The following is a 21,434-nucleotide window of genomic DNA, read 5'->3' as shown; positions in this document are numbered from 1 at the left end:
AGTGACTCAGCACTGAAGTATTTTTAACATAGTGAACTACAGCTTTTATTTTTTGGGGGACATTGTGTGATTTTATCAGACTCTGACATACTACAACTTTATTTAAATGTGTTTTATCCTAACAAAAGATATGAATAATATTGAGAAAAATCAATTTCAATAACTATCACTCTATAGTTACTGATGAATCCTGAAGAAAAAATGTTTTATTTTAGCATAATTATTTTTTTAATTCACAATTTTTTTTTAGCAATTAAGTTCTTCAAAATCCTTAAAATAGCTGAAATATTTGTGCCGTATGGGAAACCTTGATGTAAAACGTGGGTTTCATTCACAATCTGAACTAAAAAATTCAAAAGCTTGATGAGAACATGTGGGGGAACGACAGCACGGAGAGCTGTTGACTTGATTGGTGGAGGGTTTTCAGGGGACTGACATTCCTCCACTTTGACTTAAAATTCCCACTCGCCCCAAAGAGCTCGTATACGTGTGGAGATTGACTGCAGCACATTCCCACCTATTTTTAGGGCATTACTCAGTTCAGTCACGGGCCCCTGAAAGCGACTGTATTTGGACTCCTGCTGCAGACTTTCATCTGCCTACGGAGAGTTAAGTATCTCATATTTCACCCGAGAACTCAACGCCTAATAACACAATAGTAAAATTAAATATGGTGTCCCTGGTTGAAGTCGGGAAGGTTTAGTGAAATAAATCAAGAACAGGTCTGGTGTTGACTGTGAATCATTACCTGCTGTCGTTTAGTGTGAATTTAAAACAGACTCCAATAATACTACACTGTCCACTCGAACCTGGAACTGTTGAGGGTCCATTTGAAATATCTGCTGCATACCTGAGCGTTTAGATCCTTGCGAAAGCAGCTTATGATAATTTTCGTTCTTCCACATTGCACTTTTTAGCATGTATTAAAAAAAAATCTCTACAAGAAAAAAAAATTACGTCTACATTTGTCAACAAACCGTTATCACTTACAAACAGCTGAATTAAAAGTCGGGGCAGGAGAGATGGAATGCTCATAAAACTGTCAAAATACCTTCAATGGTGGTGTGTCACGTATAAGTTACAACACATCTTGTGCATTTTCGGCGTGGATAATAAGGGAAACGCAGCAAATAAAGAGTTAATAGAGCGCTCTACAGTGCTGTCGATTACCACATCCTGAACAGCGTCCACATGGCCTCAGAGATGCCTTTAACTGAATATTTAGATGTGTGACACGACTTGTAGCAACACTAGTAGATGGCGGGAGCACAGTGTATTTGATTCATTATGTGTGGCGGTGGCGATAGCATACAATTATCTCTGGATGATCAGTGGTGGAAGAGGCAGGCAGTCAGATGTGTAAAATAGATATTCTTGTGGCAGAAATATTTGAGAAAAGATACAATCTTTCGCACTCGTTGACTTGGATGGACTGAATATAGGAACAACGCCGATCATATATCATATAGGACAGATCTTTGGCACAGAGAGGAAAGCTGTGGAGCCAAAGCATTCATTCTTATCAAACATCAGTGCTTTTAGTAAAACATACTGTAGATACAGTATGCTTACAATGACCTTCAAAACCCCAGCCCTCTTCAAAGCTCAGTTTCAAACAATATGGCTTAAAGTGTATGTATAAAAATAAATTTGCTATGTAACACAGCCCTGAGGGTTTTGTTGTCCACTAGCATTCATGCCGTCTCCACATCATTGTACTGACGTGGGTCTCCATCAGCAGCTCCGCTCCGCTGGCTGGGAGTTGCCTCCTTTGAGAATTAGCTGAATTCCACAGCAAGTGTCCTCTGGCAAGCCACACTGTCACCTCAGAAAACTGTTTCCAGGACCCCCCCACCCCCACCCCCACCCCCACCCACAAAAAAAGTATCAAGTCTCCAAAAAATATGGAGAATATTCCTCTCTTCCACATATGGAAGACTGAAGGGCCTGGTGCCACCGGGGCGACGGGGCTATTGGATCCATCCTGACCCAATCCCTGATCTCACTGGCTCCTCTGGGACCCTCACACTGCAGGTCTCAGTGGTTCTTTTCCATCCAGTCCCAGCTTTCATCGCTGTCCTTCCTATTCTTCTCAGCCTCGATGATCTCTCTGTAGTGCCGACGGAAGAATCCCATCTGTCAAACAGCAAACGGAACAGGAGTGAATGGAGTTTTTTTAAGCTGCTTTTGTGGGCTCACATGAGTTCAGCGGTAAAACAACAAATTTGTAGTTTTAAATTAGTTTCAAGAGTAATTACTGCAGATCACAATTAGAAAAACATGTGCACACAATGCATTGCAGCTTCAATGTTGGCTGATTATTACAGACATTTTTTTTTTTAGAAGAATGAGTGTTCAGAGATCACTTTCACTGTTTCACAAAGCGTTGCACAAAGGGCCGAATGCTTTTCGTCAACTTTAATGCAAAATGTTGAAGAAGTCAACGATTCTTATTGTTGTTGGCCGATTAGAGTAAAACAATATGTCATGAGGTGACAGCCTAAAAAGAATGTTGCATTTATATATTTTGGAGAACAAACCATGCGTGTCTCTGTCGTGTTAAAATTTAAATGATATTATCAAAATATTTAACAAGTAATACGCATTCTTTGCTGTTTTGCTACATAAGTTCTACTCTACATGTATTGCATGAAAATGTGTGCAACTGCAATACATAACGCATATGAGATCCAGCTGCAGAACAGCAATGTTTTCAGTGTGAAAAAAAATTTCACTCCAACATTGTTTGGCTTGTCTTTGGATATGATTTTACACAGCTGTTAAGTACAACATTAATGAGCAGCTGACTCTCAGGAGTCCCATTGAATTCAAGACCAAAAACAATTTTTTAAAACAGTTCCTTGCTTCAGCTGCAAAATTACAAAAATAACAACACTGACTAAAATAACAACTCACAGATGGAATGAGGAATATGAATATGTGCAAACTGAACATTTCTCCCACAGTAAAACATGGCAGGGGAGGAAATGCATCTAAAATGAATTAAAATGGAATAAACAGCCTTAACCATGCAAAATCACCAACATGAAAACAAGCAAATCGAGAATTTCCTTCGGAATACAATATTAGCGGTCAGTTTGTATTTATTTATGAATGGTGATCTAAAGGAGATAATAACGAGTGAGAGCGGCAGACTCTTGATGTGTATCTGGGGTGCTGCCTCTCTCCCTTTCCCTCCATTCATTTATCTGCTTTTGGCAACCGAAGTTTATTGATACAGACCTGCGCTCTCCTCAGGCATTTCCTGAAAAGAGCAATACAGGACATGTGCCGCTCTTGTAAGAGGGGTTTATTTTGGCAAGATCTGAGGACCTGTGGATTGGGGTGGAAATGTATCCCAGGACCAGCATTCCAAAGTTTAGTTGTGGTATTCCCAGTGGAGAGACGACACAGTGAAAGAGAAAAGGAGTTTTGTGCAGACGGGGCCTCTGGACATCGTTGTAATGGCCACTTCCCCACTTCTTTTATGTAGGCAGTGTGGTGTGAATTTGTTCAGTCTGTGATCTGTCCTTTTCATGGATGTTAAAAGCCCAAAGCGAGTTCCCACCCCCACCTCTTGGCCTGTGCTCCAGCTGTCTTTCTACAACTGGATACTGTGCCGACATCTGACCAGGGTAAATCTTCTAGCTGTGCACATAAATGTGCTGCAACCATCCTAGATGCATTAAAGTAGCCTCAACAGCACAGTTATCTGAGTGTTGTCTCGAACAATATGTGTTCCTGGTTGCTTTACCTTCCAGAGTAGCACAGCTAGCAGCAAAAAGATGAGGATTCCCACCAGCAGACTGATGGCAATGATCCAGCCGACGACGTAGCCTCTCGGCTCCTGGCTGTGGAGCGCCTCAAACACCAGCTGAAACACAACAACACGCCAGTGAGGCACACAAGAGCAAGAGCAAGCATGATCTAATGCACATGAAGTCATGTGCTGCTAATGATGCAATGCGGTGCAAAATCACAACTGAGACACATCCTAGTTCAGTTAGCCAAGAGTCAGAAAATAGTTTGGTTCAAGAAGAGTTACACGTCGACCAGAAATCGTATCAGACATCAAGAAGCTGGATCCTTATTTATTTTGTGACAGAAATCACATTAAAGAAGCATGTGCATATGTAAATGAATCACCGTTAAAATAGCAATACTGACAAATTCTTGAAAGATTCTGATCTCAAACTTGCTCCTAATGATGAGCGAGCACCTTGCATGGCAGCCAGGGTGTGTGTGTGTGTAGGGATGAGTGTGTGAATGGGTGTATGTGAATAGATGATGTGAATAGAATTGATGATGTGTGAATAATGATATTTATCATTTAAAGTGGACCCAAACACACCAAAAGACTCCTCCACCATGAACTCCTGATAGCTGAAGTATGGATCTTAGTCTCGTCTTTTTTCTGAACTTCTCACTTTTCAACAACTGCTTCTTTTTATAATAAAACCAGTTTGTAGTTCCAAATGTAGCTATTCTGTCATGGATGCTGTTTTCATTTTGATGATTAACAAACAAAATACTCATGGTCTTAGAGCAGCGCAGTTTAAAACATTGTGTCATCTTTTCCCCTTTTCCTGCTTAGAGTGTCATGCTTTTAAACAAAGGGTGGAGGTTTGGGGGGGTTAGCAAGTCTTAGAACAATATCCTCACAGTATCCTAACAAAGAGGTTGTTTGGGATTTTTATGAAGACATGAGAGAACACTGAATACTGTCTCTGACTGTAAACACTGCTACAAGTTTTCAATGGGCTGAAATTGTGCTGCAATACTAACTAAAGACTAATTTGCAACACAGCTGTTTTTATTGAATTAGTCGACATTTGACTGGAGGGAATTACTGCACCGCTAAGCGCTGCAGTTAACCTGGATTTAGCGTTCAGGCCTGAAATGGAAAACAATACAGTCCCTTGAATCATGAAATCAATGGGTTTAAGGACTAATAATGGCATCAAGCGCAGACAAATGTTGTTGCATTGTCTGCAATCTCCGATAACCTTGTAAAATGTGATGCAGAAAACAATGGCGGAACAATTCCAGAGCTGAGCGAGGAACTTCACTCCTTCGCGCCGTCGTGCTGCGCGGGCTTTGAACACAAATGTGGCGTGAGACGCCAACTGTGAGCCACGACAAAACCAAGTGCGCAAGTGGGGATTAATCCTCACTGTTGAATAGTTTCCCACATTGACACCTCCCCCCCGACCCCTCCTATAGAATATTAACTGCTAAGCATACCAGAGCATTTGCACGTACAAAAGAAAATGAACGCCTTGCTGGTCATCACCCCTGAGTTTCCTTTTTTGACTTATGCAAGTTAAAGTCGAAGTTTACTGGGCTGAGAAATGACTAAATTGCATTCTCACAGTAAAAACAGACGGATTTATGTAGGCTTGTTGACATGATACGGGTGAGGAAAAATAAGGTAGTTGCTCTGCTGACGACCAGTAGACTCGCTGCGAACAGAGCAGCCGGGGACCACAAATTATATTTGCAGTGTGTACTCTTGCCAGTAGGGATCCTGAGGGAAAAGGCAACAGTGTTTACCGAAACCTTCAAGGGGTAACAGTGGCTGAAACGAGCCCACACATTCAGGTGCTGAGAGAGCGGTGCGGCAGAGACATATCCATAGCCAGGCCTGGATTTTCCGACCGCTGCCGGAGCTCAGGGTCAGCGGGGTTGCGACCCCTAATCTCTTGGGAGATCTCACTGCAAGCATGCTGGGTACTAAACTTAATCATCAAATATGATCTGCTGGGCCATTCAATCACTCAGCAAATAACAGGGGAGTGTCTGTCCTTGTGCACAGCTGAGGACCTCAGGACCTGGAAACAGCAGATAGAAGTGACTCTCTACTGTACACCCACAATGCCCAGCTGCTCCCCGGATTTACATCCATTATAATGGTGATATATAATGATAGAGTGCTGTCAAGGCTGATCACATCTCATCTGAAATGAATGAAATCTATGTTTATCAATACATGTTTTTCCTGCAGGTTTATGCAGTAAACACTGCTCTTTTTAAAGCTTCTGCTCCAACACATTTCTGGGGGTGATGAATTACATTGTTATGTGTTTTTTTCATGCAATTTTACTACTGTCTTTTACCAAAGTAAAATATATGAGTTTAAAGAGGCCATTCCAGATGTAGTTTAAGCCGGTAGTTTCCTTCAAGCCAGTCCCCTAGAATTTCTAGAATGGTGGTGAATTTATTGAATTTACTCACAGAAATGTCCTCTGGCAGGCTGTTTGGCACCTCCACTGCTCTGTCATTTACTTGCACGTTGCCCCTGGTCACAAACTGGATAACAGACGAACTATCCTGCAGGTGGAGAGACGGTCGATCACAGTACTTAGAAAAGAAAACAGTGACTTCATTTGCTGCGCTCGTGACATGAGTCTTACACTCTTCAGGATTTCAGTGTTGAGTAAAAGTTTTATGTCAATGCTCAATGCTTCTTCTTTTAACTGGGGTCCCAGACTGCAGGAGATGGTCATGCAAGCTCTTCCTGGTCTGTCACAGTCCTGGTGGGAGGAGACGGTGTGAATTTCAGACTGAAAGGTTCACTGAGTGACTGTCGGTGACATCTGTGAAGTCAAAGAGGAATATTTACCAAAACTTTACGCCCTGATTTAGTAAAGAAGGCAAATATGGAGTGGAAGATGCTCTCTTTGTCCGGGGGAATGGTGCACGGCGTCGGGTTCTTGTGAGGGGTGCAGTTCCCCCGACCGTCAGCAACCTGAAACACAACAGCGGAATGGAAAAAACTGAGATTCAGAAGATTTGGATATCATCATGAAATTGACTGTCATGCAAACTGCAGCTCATCTGTAATCTGTGCTGATTGACGCAAAAATGCGAACTGCAGAAATAAAAGAAGATATGCCTAAAAGTCCATCCATCCCAACAAAGTGAAGTGCAACTTTATTGCCACAATTGTTTCTAAATTTAACATTTAATCTTGATTCGGCTTTGTGGAAACAATACATAAAAGAAGAAACTCGGTGAATGATGAACTACTGACAGTATAAACCAAACAGAAACAGCAGCTTTCAAGCTGAAGCCTTTCCAGGATTGAATGGTTTCTCTCATGTCTGAATTAACTGTTGCATTGTTGTGCTGGAAAATGTGGGGGAAGGAAATGCTCTCTGAAGATCTAAACTTGCTCAAAATTTGGTCAAAGCCTGATGAAACATATCACAATGGCTGGAAATCGTAGATAATATCTTCGTGATGGAAAAGGTCAAACACAGTTAAAAATGTACTGCAAAGCTAAAAATATACTTTAAACATAGAAAAAAAAAGGTTCAATGATTGTACAGCACTGCTCATATTGCATTATATGCTTTAATCTTAATGTTGGTTTTTTTTTTTAGGATGCTGTTTTGTTGATTCTTTTTTCCCCCATTGTGTTTCTTCCTTCCAGCCAGGGTTTAATTCCTGTGGTTAAAATGACTGGTCAACAAAAACTAACAATAAACAAAACAAAAACATTTGTGATTTGTGCAAAATTGTGACTCTAGTGATTCAATTCGCCCCTGATTAACTATATTGTCTGGAGTTCACGAAAGCTTAGTGACCGTCTCTGTGATACAGCCGCATTTGAAGGACTTCTTTTCATGTTTGCCAAGCTGGGAATAAAGTCTGACACTGAAAATGTTGACACAAGCACTTTTGTCATCTAATCTGGCACAACCCCACTATTGTTAGGAGTCTCCAGGGCTCGCAGGAAGCTCTCCCCAACAACAGAGTACCCCTCCCACGCAGATTTCCCATATGGAGTGATTTAGAGGTGTCTGGTTTACTGCCCAGCCTCCAGGGAGCACTTCCCCATTTCCCCCCCTCTCCTCCGTCCAACCTGAAGCTCTGGAGGTTGAAATCTCCCCTGGCCTCTATCATTGTCTGTTCTTCTACCACTCTGCATGTCTGAGCTTTTATTGCCGTTCCTGTTGATGTCCTGTGTAGCTAGAAACCAAAATCACTGATGTGAAGATTCATGGCAAACATGTGAGAGGATAATACAACGGAGAATAATATTTCAAGATTTTGAGCACAGGCACAGAGACACAGAGGGTAACTGTCAGAAACTGGTATATTATCTCTGAACAAATAAAACCTACATAAAATGTAATAATGTCTGACTATAAAATGAAAGTGTGCAACTGTCCAGTGTGCCACAGCCAGTAAATGTGTTAACAGCACTGGTGTTGTGTGCTTCCAGGTTGGGGATGGTCCGGGCAGTAGCCGGCTCTGCAGGTGTCCCTTTCCCATTTCGTGCAAGCTGTCTGATCCCCTGAAAGTGATTCCAGATGGCTCAATGAGGGTGGGATACAGTCAACCCTGTCTACCCATTCACAGTAAATACAATTAACAACTTGAGCGCCCCCCCGCCATCGCGATCTACCTATATGAAAGGAGCAACGCAAAGGTTAAGAAAACATTTAAACCCAGTGAGCGTATTATGTTTCTTTATCCAAATGCAAAATGTTGTGAAACAAAATGGCTGGCTGGCCTCAGTGGCAACGTAAACATTTTTGCTGAGATTTTCACTGGTCTAGCAGCGCCCCACACTAAGCAAATTGGCCATGCTTCGACCAAAAGCCCGCCGGTTTAGCAGAATCTCTACATAAACGTGACCTGCGAGGGGGAACACGGGGATGAGGAGAAACACGGTCGACTGGCATGGGCTGCATAAATGAGCAAAAAAAAAATCTGGCTCCCTGTTGTGAATACACTAATAAATAATCATTTGGGATAGATAAATAGTGTGGATGGACTGCTGCTGGCATCCACCTGTGTTTCAATAACGTGGAACATGTCGGCTCCGTTGCCAGCGAGCCGGTTGGGTATCCTGATGTCCACGGTGGAGCCGGGCAGCCTGCTGGGCCCCTTGTTTATTGCCTGGAAGCACATCAGACAGAAGCAGAGCAAAGGAGATGAAGGGAAGAGAAAATATAAGGAAACAACTCAGAATATACATGTATAAAACAGTATCTATACACTCTATGGTTGCAGTACCTGGAAAGTGAGATTAAGCGGCTGGAAGTTGCACTCCATATCTTCCAACTGGACAAAACGGGAGTCGTCGATGGAGTTTCCGTAAACAAAGGAGTTCGGGGTTACCACACTGCAGATAAGAAAAGAGGGGATATGAAAAAATGATGCATTAATACTAAAACAATAGATATTTATTTAAATGCATACAGATGTGATAATAAAGACCGTCTCCTAAACATCTCTGCCTTCAATCATGTTCCAGTCAGACAGAAGCGTTTTCTTAAGATATGTGTCCAGATTTGCTTCGCAGCCTCCCTTTCCATTAAAGACAGCAGCCTTATCAGATGCCAGTGTTTTGGCAGATTTGGGGCTGTTTTACTTCTCTCTCCCATCCTTGTGAAGCAGAGCTATGATAAAGCACCCAAAGATAAGGCTTTTCAAGTAGATACGCTCCATCCTGAGAAAAGTCCTCCCTCTCTCACCGAGAGCCAGCAGACGGACAGCCAGCTTAAACCTTCACTTTCAGACGATACAGATTGACCTTTACATTTGCAAAATAGTACCTGTGTTGTTGCGATCGCTCAGGTTTGACTTGTTCTTACCCTGTTATCGTCGTGTCGGTCTCATGGATCAGAGGAATCGACAGGTCCAAAGTGTTGTCCGCAAGTTTGTGCTCTGGATTCGCACTAAAACAAACCAGAAGCAGAAAAGTTAAATAAACACATTTCTATTTGCAATGATAACCTTATTACAACAAAATAAAACTCTGTTTATGCTTCACTTGACATCTTTACCTTTTTGCTTGAACTAAGAACCGTAATGTGTCATTTTCCCCGGAGAGCCGACTGGTATCATAAATCACAGCAAAATGATACTGGAGAGAGAGAAAAAAGACAATTAGACTTGAAAAGGAAGTCATGTGAGACAGATTGTTGACGGAAACTGTTTTCTTTAAAAAAACGCAAGACTGCTTTGCAGACAAAAATCATTCTGCTTTACTGGTAACAGGATCTCTAAAGATGATTTACGAGTCATGTGCACGTTCGCCAACGCGCAGTTGAGTTTTAGCTACCTTGGTCTGTGCTCTCATGAAAGGAAATCCCACTTTGCACTTGAGGAAGTCCAAATCCACGAGTTCACAGGAAATACCCTTCTCTTCCTGCAAAAAGAAAGATAGACAGATGTTAAGAGGAGAGATAAAGACAGCCGGGCCGGAGACACGATGGCCGACAGAAGACACGGCGAGAAAAGTCCAGGAGACGAGAGGCAGGCTGTCATTTAGATCAGTCAGCTCTGTTCGAGACAAGAGACCAGGAGTAGCTTGGAATGGGAAAACAAATACAGAGCATTTATAGATTCTGCTTTAATTATGTGCCACCACTGAAAATGTTTCTAAATGTAAACAGATAGATCAAGAGCGTGTCATTGGAGTTCTAAATCAGGTTAAACAAAGAATGTACAAAGCGGTGATGGCACACACATCTTGGCGGGTGGGTAATTGGACAGCCTCCAGGCTGTGTGTTTGGAAGCTTGTCCAAACAATATGGAGCTTCACCGGCTGCGCTGTATAAACACTCAGGCCTTGACCCTACGTGGAGTAAGAATTCTTTTAGCCAGAGTTCACTGAGAGGCTGTCAGCTGAGCTCGTGTGCTGGGCAGAGGCACTTCACAAGTGTAGCCATAAAGAGAAAGAGAGAGACAGCCTCCAGGTCCTGGAGCATTGAAAAGGGGATTTGGGTAAGTCATACAAATCACCTACATTCGTGGGATCTGCTCCAGTTTGAGTCAGTGTTTACAAAAGGCTGCCAGATATGATAAAGAAAAGGTGCGATGGTGGTGTCTGCTGACATATTTAAAGGGAGTCGTCCTTCCACAGACTCATCTCCACTCACGTAAGCCCTGACTCAGCAGATTTCCAGTGTCAGGCTCAGGCGTGGCAGCGTCCTCCACCTTCATTCGGTTGGGTTATATTAGCAGCTCTGCCTACAGCACTCTGCAAATGGGTGTGGGGACCCCAGCATAACTGGCAATGATGGAATTTCCTCTATTTCCTTTATGCCTCTGTGCTGCTGTGCAAACACCGCCTGTCCCCACGAGACTGGGCAGGATCGAGGGGGAAGTCAGCCTGTTTACCCATCACCCACCTGGCAGCCCTTGAGAGAGTGCAGAGCACTCAGACATATGGTGCACCATCCCTCCACAGAGGCACAGGGTGACAGAGTCTGTTTTTTCAGCACTTCTTCACTTTCCTTCTCTTGCCTACTTTCTCTGTCTGTCACAAACACATACTGGGATCTCCACAAATGGCTGGGCCATTACATATTACACACTGTTTAGACTGCTTCAGCGTCAGCTGAAGTATCTACTAGAAGAGTGTGTCAGTGTGGATGACAATACACAGGTGTCCTGTTTTCTCACTACTCTACCAGTCCCTGTAAGTCTTGGTCCACTCTTGTATTTGGACATTTGGCTCAATTTCGGTCCGCCGTTCCAAGCTGATGTCATCTCCTACTTTCTACCGGGTTATGATGAGGATCAACCACGAACAGCATGTCACGTCACAGCAGAGAGAATACGTGATTCATACATTTTCAAGTATGAAGGTTCAAGAAAAATTCACATCTTTCCAGTTGTATTCCTAACTTTAAAGACTTTTTATCACCAAACTTGTAGGTTCCAACTGTTGTATTATAAAAAAATCAATGTATGAATGAGGAATTCACTTCATTTACTTCTTTAAAAGCTGCCATATCGCACAGACCGACAGAGATAAACCATTAAAAATGTGACCATAATAAAAAGTACTCATCTAAAATAGCCCCTTTCAGATTGGTATTTATTTAGAAAGTAACAGCAATCAGCGGACACATCATCTGTCCTTAGTTGAGTTAATGGTTTTAAATATACTGTAATTATAGCCATTATGTATTATTTATGCATGCAATACCAAAATAGAAACACTTTGAGCAATGTGGAAGAGTTATGGAAGCAGCAGACACAGAGGTATGCATGACTGTATCAGTCATGCCATCAGCACGTCGATATTCACTGTACGTCAGAGCGGCTTGCTCCAGAATATGGAGGACAGCTTCACATGTCAGAAGAGACTTTTAATCAATTGAGGCTTTCTGTCAGACTTTGCAGGGGCTTACTTCTTAAAACCATTGGAACTGTGAGCCCCCGGATCATCTCGACTTCTCACTGTACGGAAATAGTCTGCACTTTCTGAACTTTGTTCTTCCTCATGAGGGCATCTTATAGAAGAACCTCTGCACCAGATATTTAGGTGACACGCTGATGTTGTTTGCCGTTTGTATTCTCTCCCACATTTACCGTTGACTATCTGCCAAATATTTTACTTTGTCTGTTTTCAATAAATAGCTTTGATGGACACTGAGTAATACTTTGAAAATTGACAATTTTTAGTATTCTAAAGCGTAGTACGCACTACAGATAAATCTTCCGTGGCACGAAACGTCTGCCAACGCTCTACTCAATTAAGAGAAAAATGCCAAATATGACCGCTAAAACCTTTCTCAGATAAGAAAAAGAAAACACAGTAGCTGGTGATGCAGTCGCTGAGTCCCATGAGAGGGAAGGCAGGGCTCCTGAAACCAATTCCCCTCCGAAGCTCTTTGACGGCTTGCGTTGCAAGAACAACAGACAGATAACGCATTCTGCACTTAAATATGAGGAGAGCGGCAGTTCACGCTTTTGCTCACGGGAGGAAAAGCCTCAGGGGACACCAGGAGCTGACCCTGACTTCGTAAAAGTGGGGGTCACATCATCACCTCAGACTTCTCCATTAGTAATTAGAAATGTCTCAAAGAGCGTGGGGCAATAAATCTGCTCGGCGGCCTCTCTGTCATCCATTCATACTTTCCACTTCCTGTTCCTTTGTGCAGAAAGCCACGCACACTTATCAGGTTCCTGCACAATATTTGGCTCTGCTCTGGCTGGTAACCTGATACTTAATGTCAGCCTGGTTCATTAGATTAGCGAAGAAGCTGAAACGGCCTCAATGTTTTTCTAATATCTGCCTGCAGCATGTATTCTATTTAAATTCAATTTCATCTTCGCTGGGGTTTTAAATCACGGACGGTTTTGTGCTTCCCAGCGATAGTCTTATCCATCAAAGGGGTGAAAAAGCTCAGCTGGAGGATAAACATGGAGTCTATTATGTGGGACTAAACCCTTTGTGATGGATGGTGTCAGAGATCACGCTTTGACGTGGCGTCTCTTTATTTCTCCAGCAGCGAGTTTTTTTTTTTTTTTTTGCAACAAGTGTGCAAACAGACACGAGCACAAGCAGAGGTGGCTGCTGTGTAATCCATTTGCGAACGGTTCACCACGGCCACGTGAAAAATCCTTCAGTTCTAAGGTGGGACGGCAGTGGGAAGATATTTCTTAAACAGTGACTGGATGTTAAAATCATTAGGGGTCGAACTCTGTGTGACGCAGATCCGATCAGAAACACCATGAAGGATAATCATACTGCCAATAAAATGCTTCTCTATGAAATTTCCTTTTAACAATTAGAAGCATTTTAATGTTACATGAGTCAAACCTGTGCGAATGCACAAAGTGTGTGAAACCTGGCTTGTTCTCATGCCTGCAGCTCATTTGCTGCCTGCGTTGAATGATCCAGAAAAGCATTTGACAGGTCAGCCAGAGGAGCGACCCTCTGAGATGGGACAGCTGTTGATGCTCCCGCTGGGGCTCTCCTACATTTTATTTTATCCTTTCATCTTCACTTCAGCTTCTACAGCTCTGTGAAAGCTATAAGTTCATCAGTCCTCTTGCAGATCCGGCTTTGTGTATCCTTCACTGTTTATTCTGCTCTCAATCAGAGTCTTTTTTAAATAAACTATCTCAGACAAAATGTACATTTCAGCAGAAAACTAGGGCTTTCCCCCCCGACAACAATGTGTAAAATTAGGTTTTGTGCACCATTCCCACTTCTGTTTCTTTTTGTGTTGCTAAAGTGAGCCAACCAAGTGTCAGAATTCAGAAACAAACTTACATACCAGATTAAATAAACTCTAAGAGGCACTACAGACCTTTTGCCAGAAGTTGATGTAGAAAATCTCTCTGGAGAAGTTGAAGTAGATGTTGGTGTCGTAGGCGTCGTCTCCGGCGTTGGAGATGGTCAGGTTCAAAGAAACATTTCTCACGCCTCCAAGGGCCAAATGGGGTTTACTGTGCAGTCTGGTGCAAAGACAAAGAAAATGATTAACTTGATGGATGAAAAAAAAAAGGTCTAATAAAAACATACTTCAGAGGAAAGCAGATAAAGAGAAGAGGCCAAAAGGAAAGAAAGTTCAAGGAATAAATGTAAACATTACAGTAAAGTATAACAATAGTTAGTTGTCGCCATGAAACACATAAACTGTTACTAAATGTGAAAAGAACATAAGATACACAATGAGTAGAAGAGGGAACTCCCTAACTACGGAAAAACATATGGATGTCCTCCAAGCATGCGTCATGGTTCCAGTCCCCACACCCACACGGCCGATGACGCGAGCCTGCTTCCTCAGTACCGACAGGAACGGGCAAAGACAGAGCGAGAATCTAAACTTTACCCAGAAACCAAGAGCTTCCCGTGAAGCCTCAGGTCAGCGGCGCAGTCGTCCGACAGGCAGTTCTTCTCGAACCAAGTCTGAAGAGGAAACAGTCGAGTACACAGTCATTCCACCTCTTTTGTGTTCACGGGCTAAAAACACTGACTGTGGATTCAGACTAGGGGGCAGTGTTGTGTCGTCGTACGAGAAGATGAAGACTGAATAGATTTTGTGGGAAACGTGTCTGATCTCTCCTTTAATTGGTGTGAGGAAGGCCTTTGGTCTCGCTAAGACGGAAAAGGAAATACAAGTCAAGCAGTGGAGTCTGATGTAACGCCACTGAGTTTCAGACAAATGGCTCCTGTAGGTGCTGAAAGAAGCAAATCCCTCAGTTTTTCTCAAAGTGCAGACACTGGGGAAACACATGTGGGGCAGGTTAGAGGTGGCTGCAAAGAAAATAAATGAACCAGTCATTTTGGATTCCACTCAAGAAAAGCTAACACAGACAATAATAAGCTGGAAACTAACACCGAATCATAACTATTGGAGATAATTCCTTCAGGATCTCTGCGGAGTATGAGAAGACGTGACTTCAAGATTCATTTCGGTATGAGGAGAATTTCACTTTCACTCTAATCAGCTGAGGAAATGAACTGGGTCAGGAAGAAATTATGTCAGAATTCAATTTGGTCAAAAAAATAAGTTTTCATTTTGATTACAAGTGAAGAATGCTCATGAGATGACTAGGGTCAAAGAGTTGATGGGGGGAAAGGTTATTTTTCCCTCTCCTTTTTTCTCCAAATTTCACAATGATATATTAACAGTTGTAATTCACTTAAATTTGAGTTAGATTTGTACAAAAATTACATCTCATATGTCAATGATAAGAATGAAAGCATGGCAAAAAATGAGATTAAAAAAGACTTTCCTTTGAAAACTTTCAAAACACTGAGAAAAACATGGTGTAGATATGTGAAATGTGACTCGCAGTAATAGTTGATGCATATTGCGAGCACTGAAGTGAGCAACAATATGAAACCTAAATTTAAAGGGATATTATTTAATTCAAATGAAATATCATTGATGTTTCACCTCATTTTTCACTGCAATTTTATTCCCTTTCCTCCATCGCAGCACCGGACTGAGAGCTGGCAGGTCCTGGTCCTGGTGTCCTTGCAGAACGTGCTTCCCGAGGCTGTAGGAAACCTCAAAGGTGATCGCCGTGAAAACGTCCTTCACATCTTTCTGTTGAGAGAACAAAAACAATGATTCTTTAGCAGAGAGTTTGTACCAGCCACAGACAGAAACGTGGAAAAACTGACATGAACCTCAAAGATGTTGATGGTATTAACCGAACATGTTTCTCCAATTGACACTTAAAAGACCAAAATACAGCACAGACGATCAGATCCCAGTCTGGGTTTATCTTCACTGTGTCAACATTTCAACTACTTCAATGGACACTGATAAAATAATGTGAATTCTTTTGAAAGCACAGTGATACATTTGTCTCGTTGACGACCTTTATTTTGGTCAATTCATGTGTTTTAAGTAATACACTGGAGGTCGCCACAGCAAATTCTCAACCGAGTAATCTCTCTTTGAAACTTGCTGGCATTCCCTCTGAGACGTTAAAACCTTGAAAGATGTGTTTGATTTGGCATCAGGTTTGGAAACAATACAGGCAGAATAAAAGCAGAGAGCTGAATGTGATCGAATCCAGCATCGTCATTAGTCGTGAGCGCGAGCAGACATACACGGGAAAGCCAGATACTACTGTTGATTTTTCATCACTTCTGTCTATTAGAGCTTCACTCCACCCCTTGAAGGCAACTTGGTGGGTCTGGCTCCGACTAGCCGAAGGCCGCAAAGAAAACACACATGAGCTCCTGCTGTAACCTGCGTCCCTGTGTGCAGCTGATATCCACTAATGATGAGCCAAGCCCACACGGTCAGTACAAAGGGCTTCCCCGTGTCATTAAGGCCCTTAGTTCTTTTGCTGTTTTCCTCTTTTTTGTGATTTATCACAGGTTTTTCCAGGGTCCACCCATCCACCCTCTGTCCCCTGGCAGGAGAAGCGCCTGTCTGGGTTGTTGGCATTTTCAGGTTTACCAGTAATAAACTCTCCCACCTCTTCAGCAGGGAGAGATGGAGCAGGAAGGAGCAAATAGACAAAAGCTGCTGATTTTGGGCTCTATAAGGGAATTGTGCTACATGTAGATAAAAACACAACTTCCCTGGTAATGTAGAAAAAACAATATGTCTGGCGGAATAAAAAAAAAAAAGTGCAACAAATCAAAAGAAATTCTGTTTAAGTGATTGTTCTTCTTTTGGCATTTTCCCACAGCAGGGAATCTTCATCCACTGTCCTTGGTCTCTTGTATCCTCCTGTCTGCAACGGATCTTGATAATTCGTCAATCCATTTTATTTATAAAACTCTCCCGAGGGCTGAAGCTGAGATGTTGTTTCATCCACATTTGAATAATGGAAACAGCAAATGTTTGTAGTTCGTGCGATAGCATCTCTGCTCCCAACAAAATGTAAACATGCAGTGACGACCCCGACATGCTGATGATGCTTCCATAAAGTGGACTCAGCCCAGAGGTTAATGAGTCAACACGCATTGACTGGTGGCACATTCTGAGAAGGCCCCGAGCCTTCAGCTGCAGTAGCAGTTACAGGGGAATGCTTGAAATGGTTCCTGCCCGCTGGCCTCGCCGTGAACTGACCCCCAGGGAGAAGTCTGCTCGGCCCGCCAGTCCCAAACTCCCACTGCTTATCTCACATTTTCACAAGCCACGGGGGACACTGGAGGACGTACTGGTCTGAAATCGAATGTTGTGTTTTTGCGCTCAACATCTAATGGTTAAATGTGACTTTTACGCATAGAGAAACGAGCACAGTGTTAGTGTACAGTGAAGGGGATTCCACATCTTTTTAAACAGAGCATCTATTATTGACCACATGCAAAACCACTTTCCCCCTGAAATGCGGCTTAAGACTGCAAATGAACCGTCGCCCTCCCTGCAAACTCACACTGGAAGTGCCGGAGTCAGTTTGGTAACACTTGCCCTATGCTTTTATTATCCCCAGATCTGTGCTGCCAATTGCCCCACCCGAATCCACACCCCTGCTCAGACCATTTGCTCCCACCTGACCCTGCATTTAATTCCTGTATTTATGGAACAGAGGCTTTCCTGACAGTGTTAACTGTCTGCTACCTACGGTTTTGTGGAAAGAAAACCAACAACTGTTTCTTAAATTCCGGGTGAACTTCAGAGGAGACAGCCTGTGACAGGCCATTCTCTTCACAACAGGCACTGTCTTAATCCTCCACACAAAAGCTGCAGGGTGTGTTCTTCAGCTCAGATCAGATGCACTGGAATTAATGGAATTTCTACTTTCTTTTCTCTGAGAGAGAGAGAGAGAGAGAGAAAGAATTTTTAATATTTTAAAGCCAGAAATAAAAGTCACAAGTACAGCTTCAACACTTCTACAGTGAAGCAACTGTCAAACCACAAACATGGAATGTTTTCAAGTATGAAGAGTTACTTTTCATATCATAAAATGCAGCAACAAGCTGTCAAACGACAGCTGATACTGTAAGCCAAAGAGATGAAAACTGGAGCAACAAGAAAGCATCATGTTCCAAAGTGATTCAGCATAGGTTCAATTCTAAGAAAATAAGAAAAAAAAAAGGTCCCTGATATGTCCCTAGTCGCTGATTATGCGGCTGAATGTCATTTCAGAGAATCAGAGTTGATGAATACACTGACAGCAGCACACCAGAGCTCCTCTTAATGATTCCTGAAGTTCCTCCTAATAAAAGGGTACGTGCATATTCCACATGGTTAATCAGAAATAGTTTCAAACCTGTAGTCATTCCCTTCACAACATTACTTATTACGGGTTCCAGTCAATACAACAAACGTGCCAAAAGCTGAGCGAGAAACAGCTGTTTTCCAAAGGCCATAATTGTAAATTTTGAACGATAGAGTGCAAAATCTGCACATTACAGTCAGCCTTTTTTACGACACACTTGACACTGCCTCCCGGATTGTTCATACAATTAAATCACAAAGGACGGGCAGTCAGCCTGCCATTCTGCATGTTTAGAAAAGAAAGCAATTTAAACTGTTAACATTCAGCTGCTTTGGAACAAGACTTCTGGACTATCGCAGCGTTTATATTCACACTCAGAATCCATTTATTAGGTACAACAGAGCATTACATGCACCTTAACAACATTTCATTTTCCTTGGCTCCAATTTCAACTGCTCGTACAGCTTATTGCCACACATGCAGAAAGTTAGCATGAAGTATTTTCTGTGATTTTAAGAACCTAATGTTGCTACTGTATGAGTTTAACCCACAAAACAAGCCTTTCAGATTTCATCTCTGATCGAGTTGTGCTACAGTTTCTGCCTGATTTACACATATTAATTTCATTAGGAACACGCCGAGCTGCCCGCTCCATGCTCACAGAGCGGCTCCGCTGCGGTGGGTGCAGAGAGGATGACGTCAGCCTGCAGGAGTCTCAGATCCTCAGTATAAACGCCTCATGCTTGGCTGCAATGCACAAGAGCTTCTCTCTCAGCCAAAACCTTTCCCTCAAAAACATACAGCTTGAGCCTGGTCATGGGAAGTCTTTATTAACTTGCGAGGGAAACGTGCACACAGCGCTCCTTATAAGGACAATGGCTGTTTGGATGGCTTGCAGGTTGAGGTCGTTTTTTTTTTTTTTTTTCTAAAGGGCTTAATGCCAGGGAAGCTTAGTTTAAATGGAAAAAGCTTTTTAGTTAAGTGATGAATGAATTCAGGTTGTCAACGTTTGTTTGGTACGTGTGTATACCGAGACACTGAAGGAGAATTTGAAATGCAAAGTATTGACAGTAATGTCAGCAACATATGGCACACATGCACTTTAGCAGCTTATCTCAGCTTCTCCTGAAGAAATGTGTAAAAGTTGGACGTTTACTGAACCTTTTAGCGACTGTGGGTCAAACTACAGCCGCTGCTCAGCTCAGAATAGGTTAGCAGATGTTGGGAAAAGCTCTGAATGACACCCTAAGTAGGAGTAGGAAAGAGTATTGTCCAATTGTTTTAGCTTGAACGTTCTTGGCAAAGTCAAGTCAGAGCAGCTTAATACTATTTGCAAAGATGAAACTCGTGCTCTTAAAACTTCCTGGTGACGTGTCGTAGCAGAGACAACAGAAATATAAAAACTGGAAATCTTTCCTATTAAATCCCAAAGAAGGTCAACATAACTTGTATACATTCATGACAGAACTACTTCAGTTTAATGTATTTCCTTGGTAATAATCTCAACTCGCAATCAGTCTACATCCTGCTGAGGGAGAGGTTCCTCAGTTTTCACTGGCAGGATATTTTTTTTAAACAAAAATGTAAATAACTTCCTTCAAGGACACAGTCAAGGACTTCTTACTGTGAATGAGTGCAGCTGCTTCTAAACACGTCTTGTAATTTTTTTTACTGTTATGCATTTTATGTGGTTTTCCTCTTACAGTTTTGCTGCTTTAACTGCACTTTCATTGTTCCAGCTTTTATGCGTTCATTAGGTAAGAACTCCAAGCTAAGTGCTTTTCTGCAGCACACATTTTTCTATCAATGCAGGAGTCTTTGTTGTTACTTAAACATGTTGTTCATAAGTAATTTTTTTGGAGCTACAGAGCAAATTCTCAACCAAACACTGCAATGTTACCACTTTGAGAGTTGAAAAATATGAACATATTTGCACTGAATGTGCTTCAGCTCTTTAGAGATTTTAAAGTTGAAAGAAAAGCAGAATAAGCAAAAATGAGCTAAGTGATCGAATCATAAAAATTGCTGGTTGCAGGGTTAAACTGTGACCACCACAGCAGCTTTAAGTGAGGAGTCTTACCTCAGCAGTGGAAATCACCTTTCTTTGTGGCTGGTTTGGCTAAAACAAATAAATAAATAAAAATTAAGCAACAAAGGTCCAGACTTGTAATCCCCTCATTCTGTCCAAAACCAAATGATTCTGAGTAATCTGACACAAACAACCAGTCATAAGAAATGTATGCAAGACCCCACTGAAAACAATTCCCACTCAACATGAGACATGTTTGCTAAAAACCACTGGAAAACGTTTCAGCCTGTCTCATTCTGCCAGTCGACGCGGTGATTCTCAGATGAGTGTCCAACCTGATAAATCACAGACAACCTGTAGCGCGCAGACACACACGGCAACCAGAAACACACCAAACAAGAGCAGAACGGGGCGCCGAGTTCATCTTAGAACTGTGGAGAACACCAAGGATATACAGAGTGAGAACTTCATAACAAGGGCCACACATTTGTGGAACGGTTACTGCCCTCACCGCAGTGTTTGGGTCTGCCCGGGGCCTCTCTGTGTGGAGTTTACATGTGAGTGTTTGAGCGGATTTTCTCGGGGATGCTGCTTTTCTCCCACAGTCCAAACACAGGTCCAGGGTCAACACTGCTTTTTGTCCATTGACAGCTGTAATTCTGCATATTGAGCTTGTTTAGCTTGAAACATGAAATTAAATTGGATGTTCAGTTCCGGTTCATTCATTCCTCTTGTGTGCTGCTTTTTTTGTGGACAACACAGACACTCGCATTCACCTCTACGGCCAATTGAGAGCCAGCAATTCCTCTAATACACATATCTTAGGCTTGTAAGAGAAAACCAGAGTGCACAGCTAAAGCCCACACACATGTAAACTCCATGTTGGGAGCTGAAGTTAGTTAGTCGGGAAGCGATCGTTTTGCTGTGGGTTAAGAATGCCAACCACGACACCACTGTGTTATTCTTAACACGAGTAAATAATCCATCCATCCATCTTTTATACAGCTTTGTA

The 21,434-nt window shown here is 42.4% G+C and overlaps 1 protein-coding gene across 1 annotated transcript in view; it reads right to left on the bottom strand.

Annotated features, from left to right (window-relative positions):
• Positions 1-250: 250 nt before the first annotated feature.
• itga9 (integrin, alpha 9) overlaps positions 251-21,434 on the bottom strand; it is a 47,472-nt gene continuing 26,288 nt past the window's right edge. Inside the window, exons 16-28 of the mRNA XM_030106590.1 lie at positions 15,663-15,815; positions 14,592-14,668; positions 14,067-14,214; positions 10,079-10,165; positions 9,801-9,880; positions 9,609-9,692; positions 9,028-9,136; positions 8,803-8,910; positions 6,623-6,748; positions 6,414-6,533; positions 6,235-6,330; positions 3,755-3,874; positions 251-2,136 (exon numbers count right to left, since the gene is read on the bottom strand). Coding sequence (XP_029962450.1) covers positions 2,038-2,136; positions 3,755-3,874; positions 6,235-6,330; positions 6,414-6,533; positions 6,623-6,748; positions 8,803-8,910; positions 9,028-9,136; positions 9,609-9,692; positions 9,801-9,880; positions 10,079-10,165; positions 14,067-14,214; positions 14,592-14,668; positions 15,663-15,815 — 1,407 coding nt within the window. The 3' untranslated portion in view covers positions 251-2,037. The remainder of the gene's footprint in view (positions 2,137-3,754; positions 3,875-6,234; positions 6,331-6,413; positions 6,534-6,622; positions 6,749-8,802; positions 8,911-9,027; positions 9,137-9,608; positions 9,693-9,800; positions 9,881-10,078; positions 10,166-14,066; positions 14,215-14,591; positions 14,669-15,662; positions 15,816-21,434) is intronic.

This window comes from Salarias fasciatus, chromosome 13, assembly GCF_902148845.1.
Source record: "Salarias fasciatus chromosome 13, fSalaFa1.1, whole genome shotgun sequence".
NCBI lineage: Eukaryota > Metazoa > Chordata > Actinopteri > Blenniiformes > Blenniidae > Salarias > Salarias fasciatus.
The sequence above is the reverse complement of the archived record's forward strand: the minus strand, read 5'-3'. Positions and strand labels throughout refer to the sequence as shown.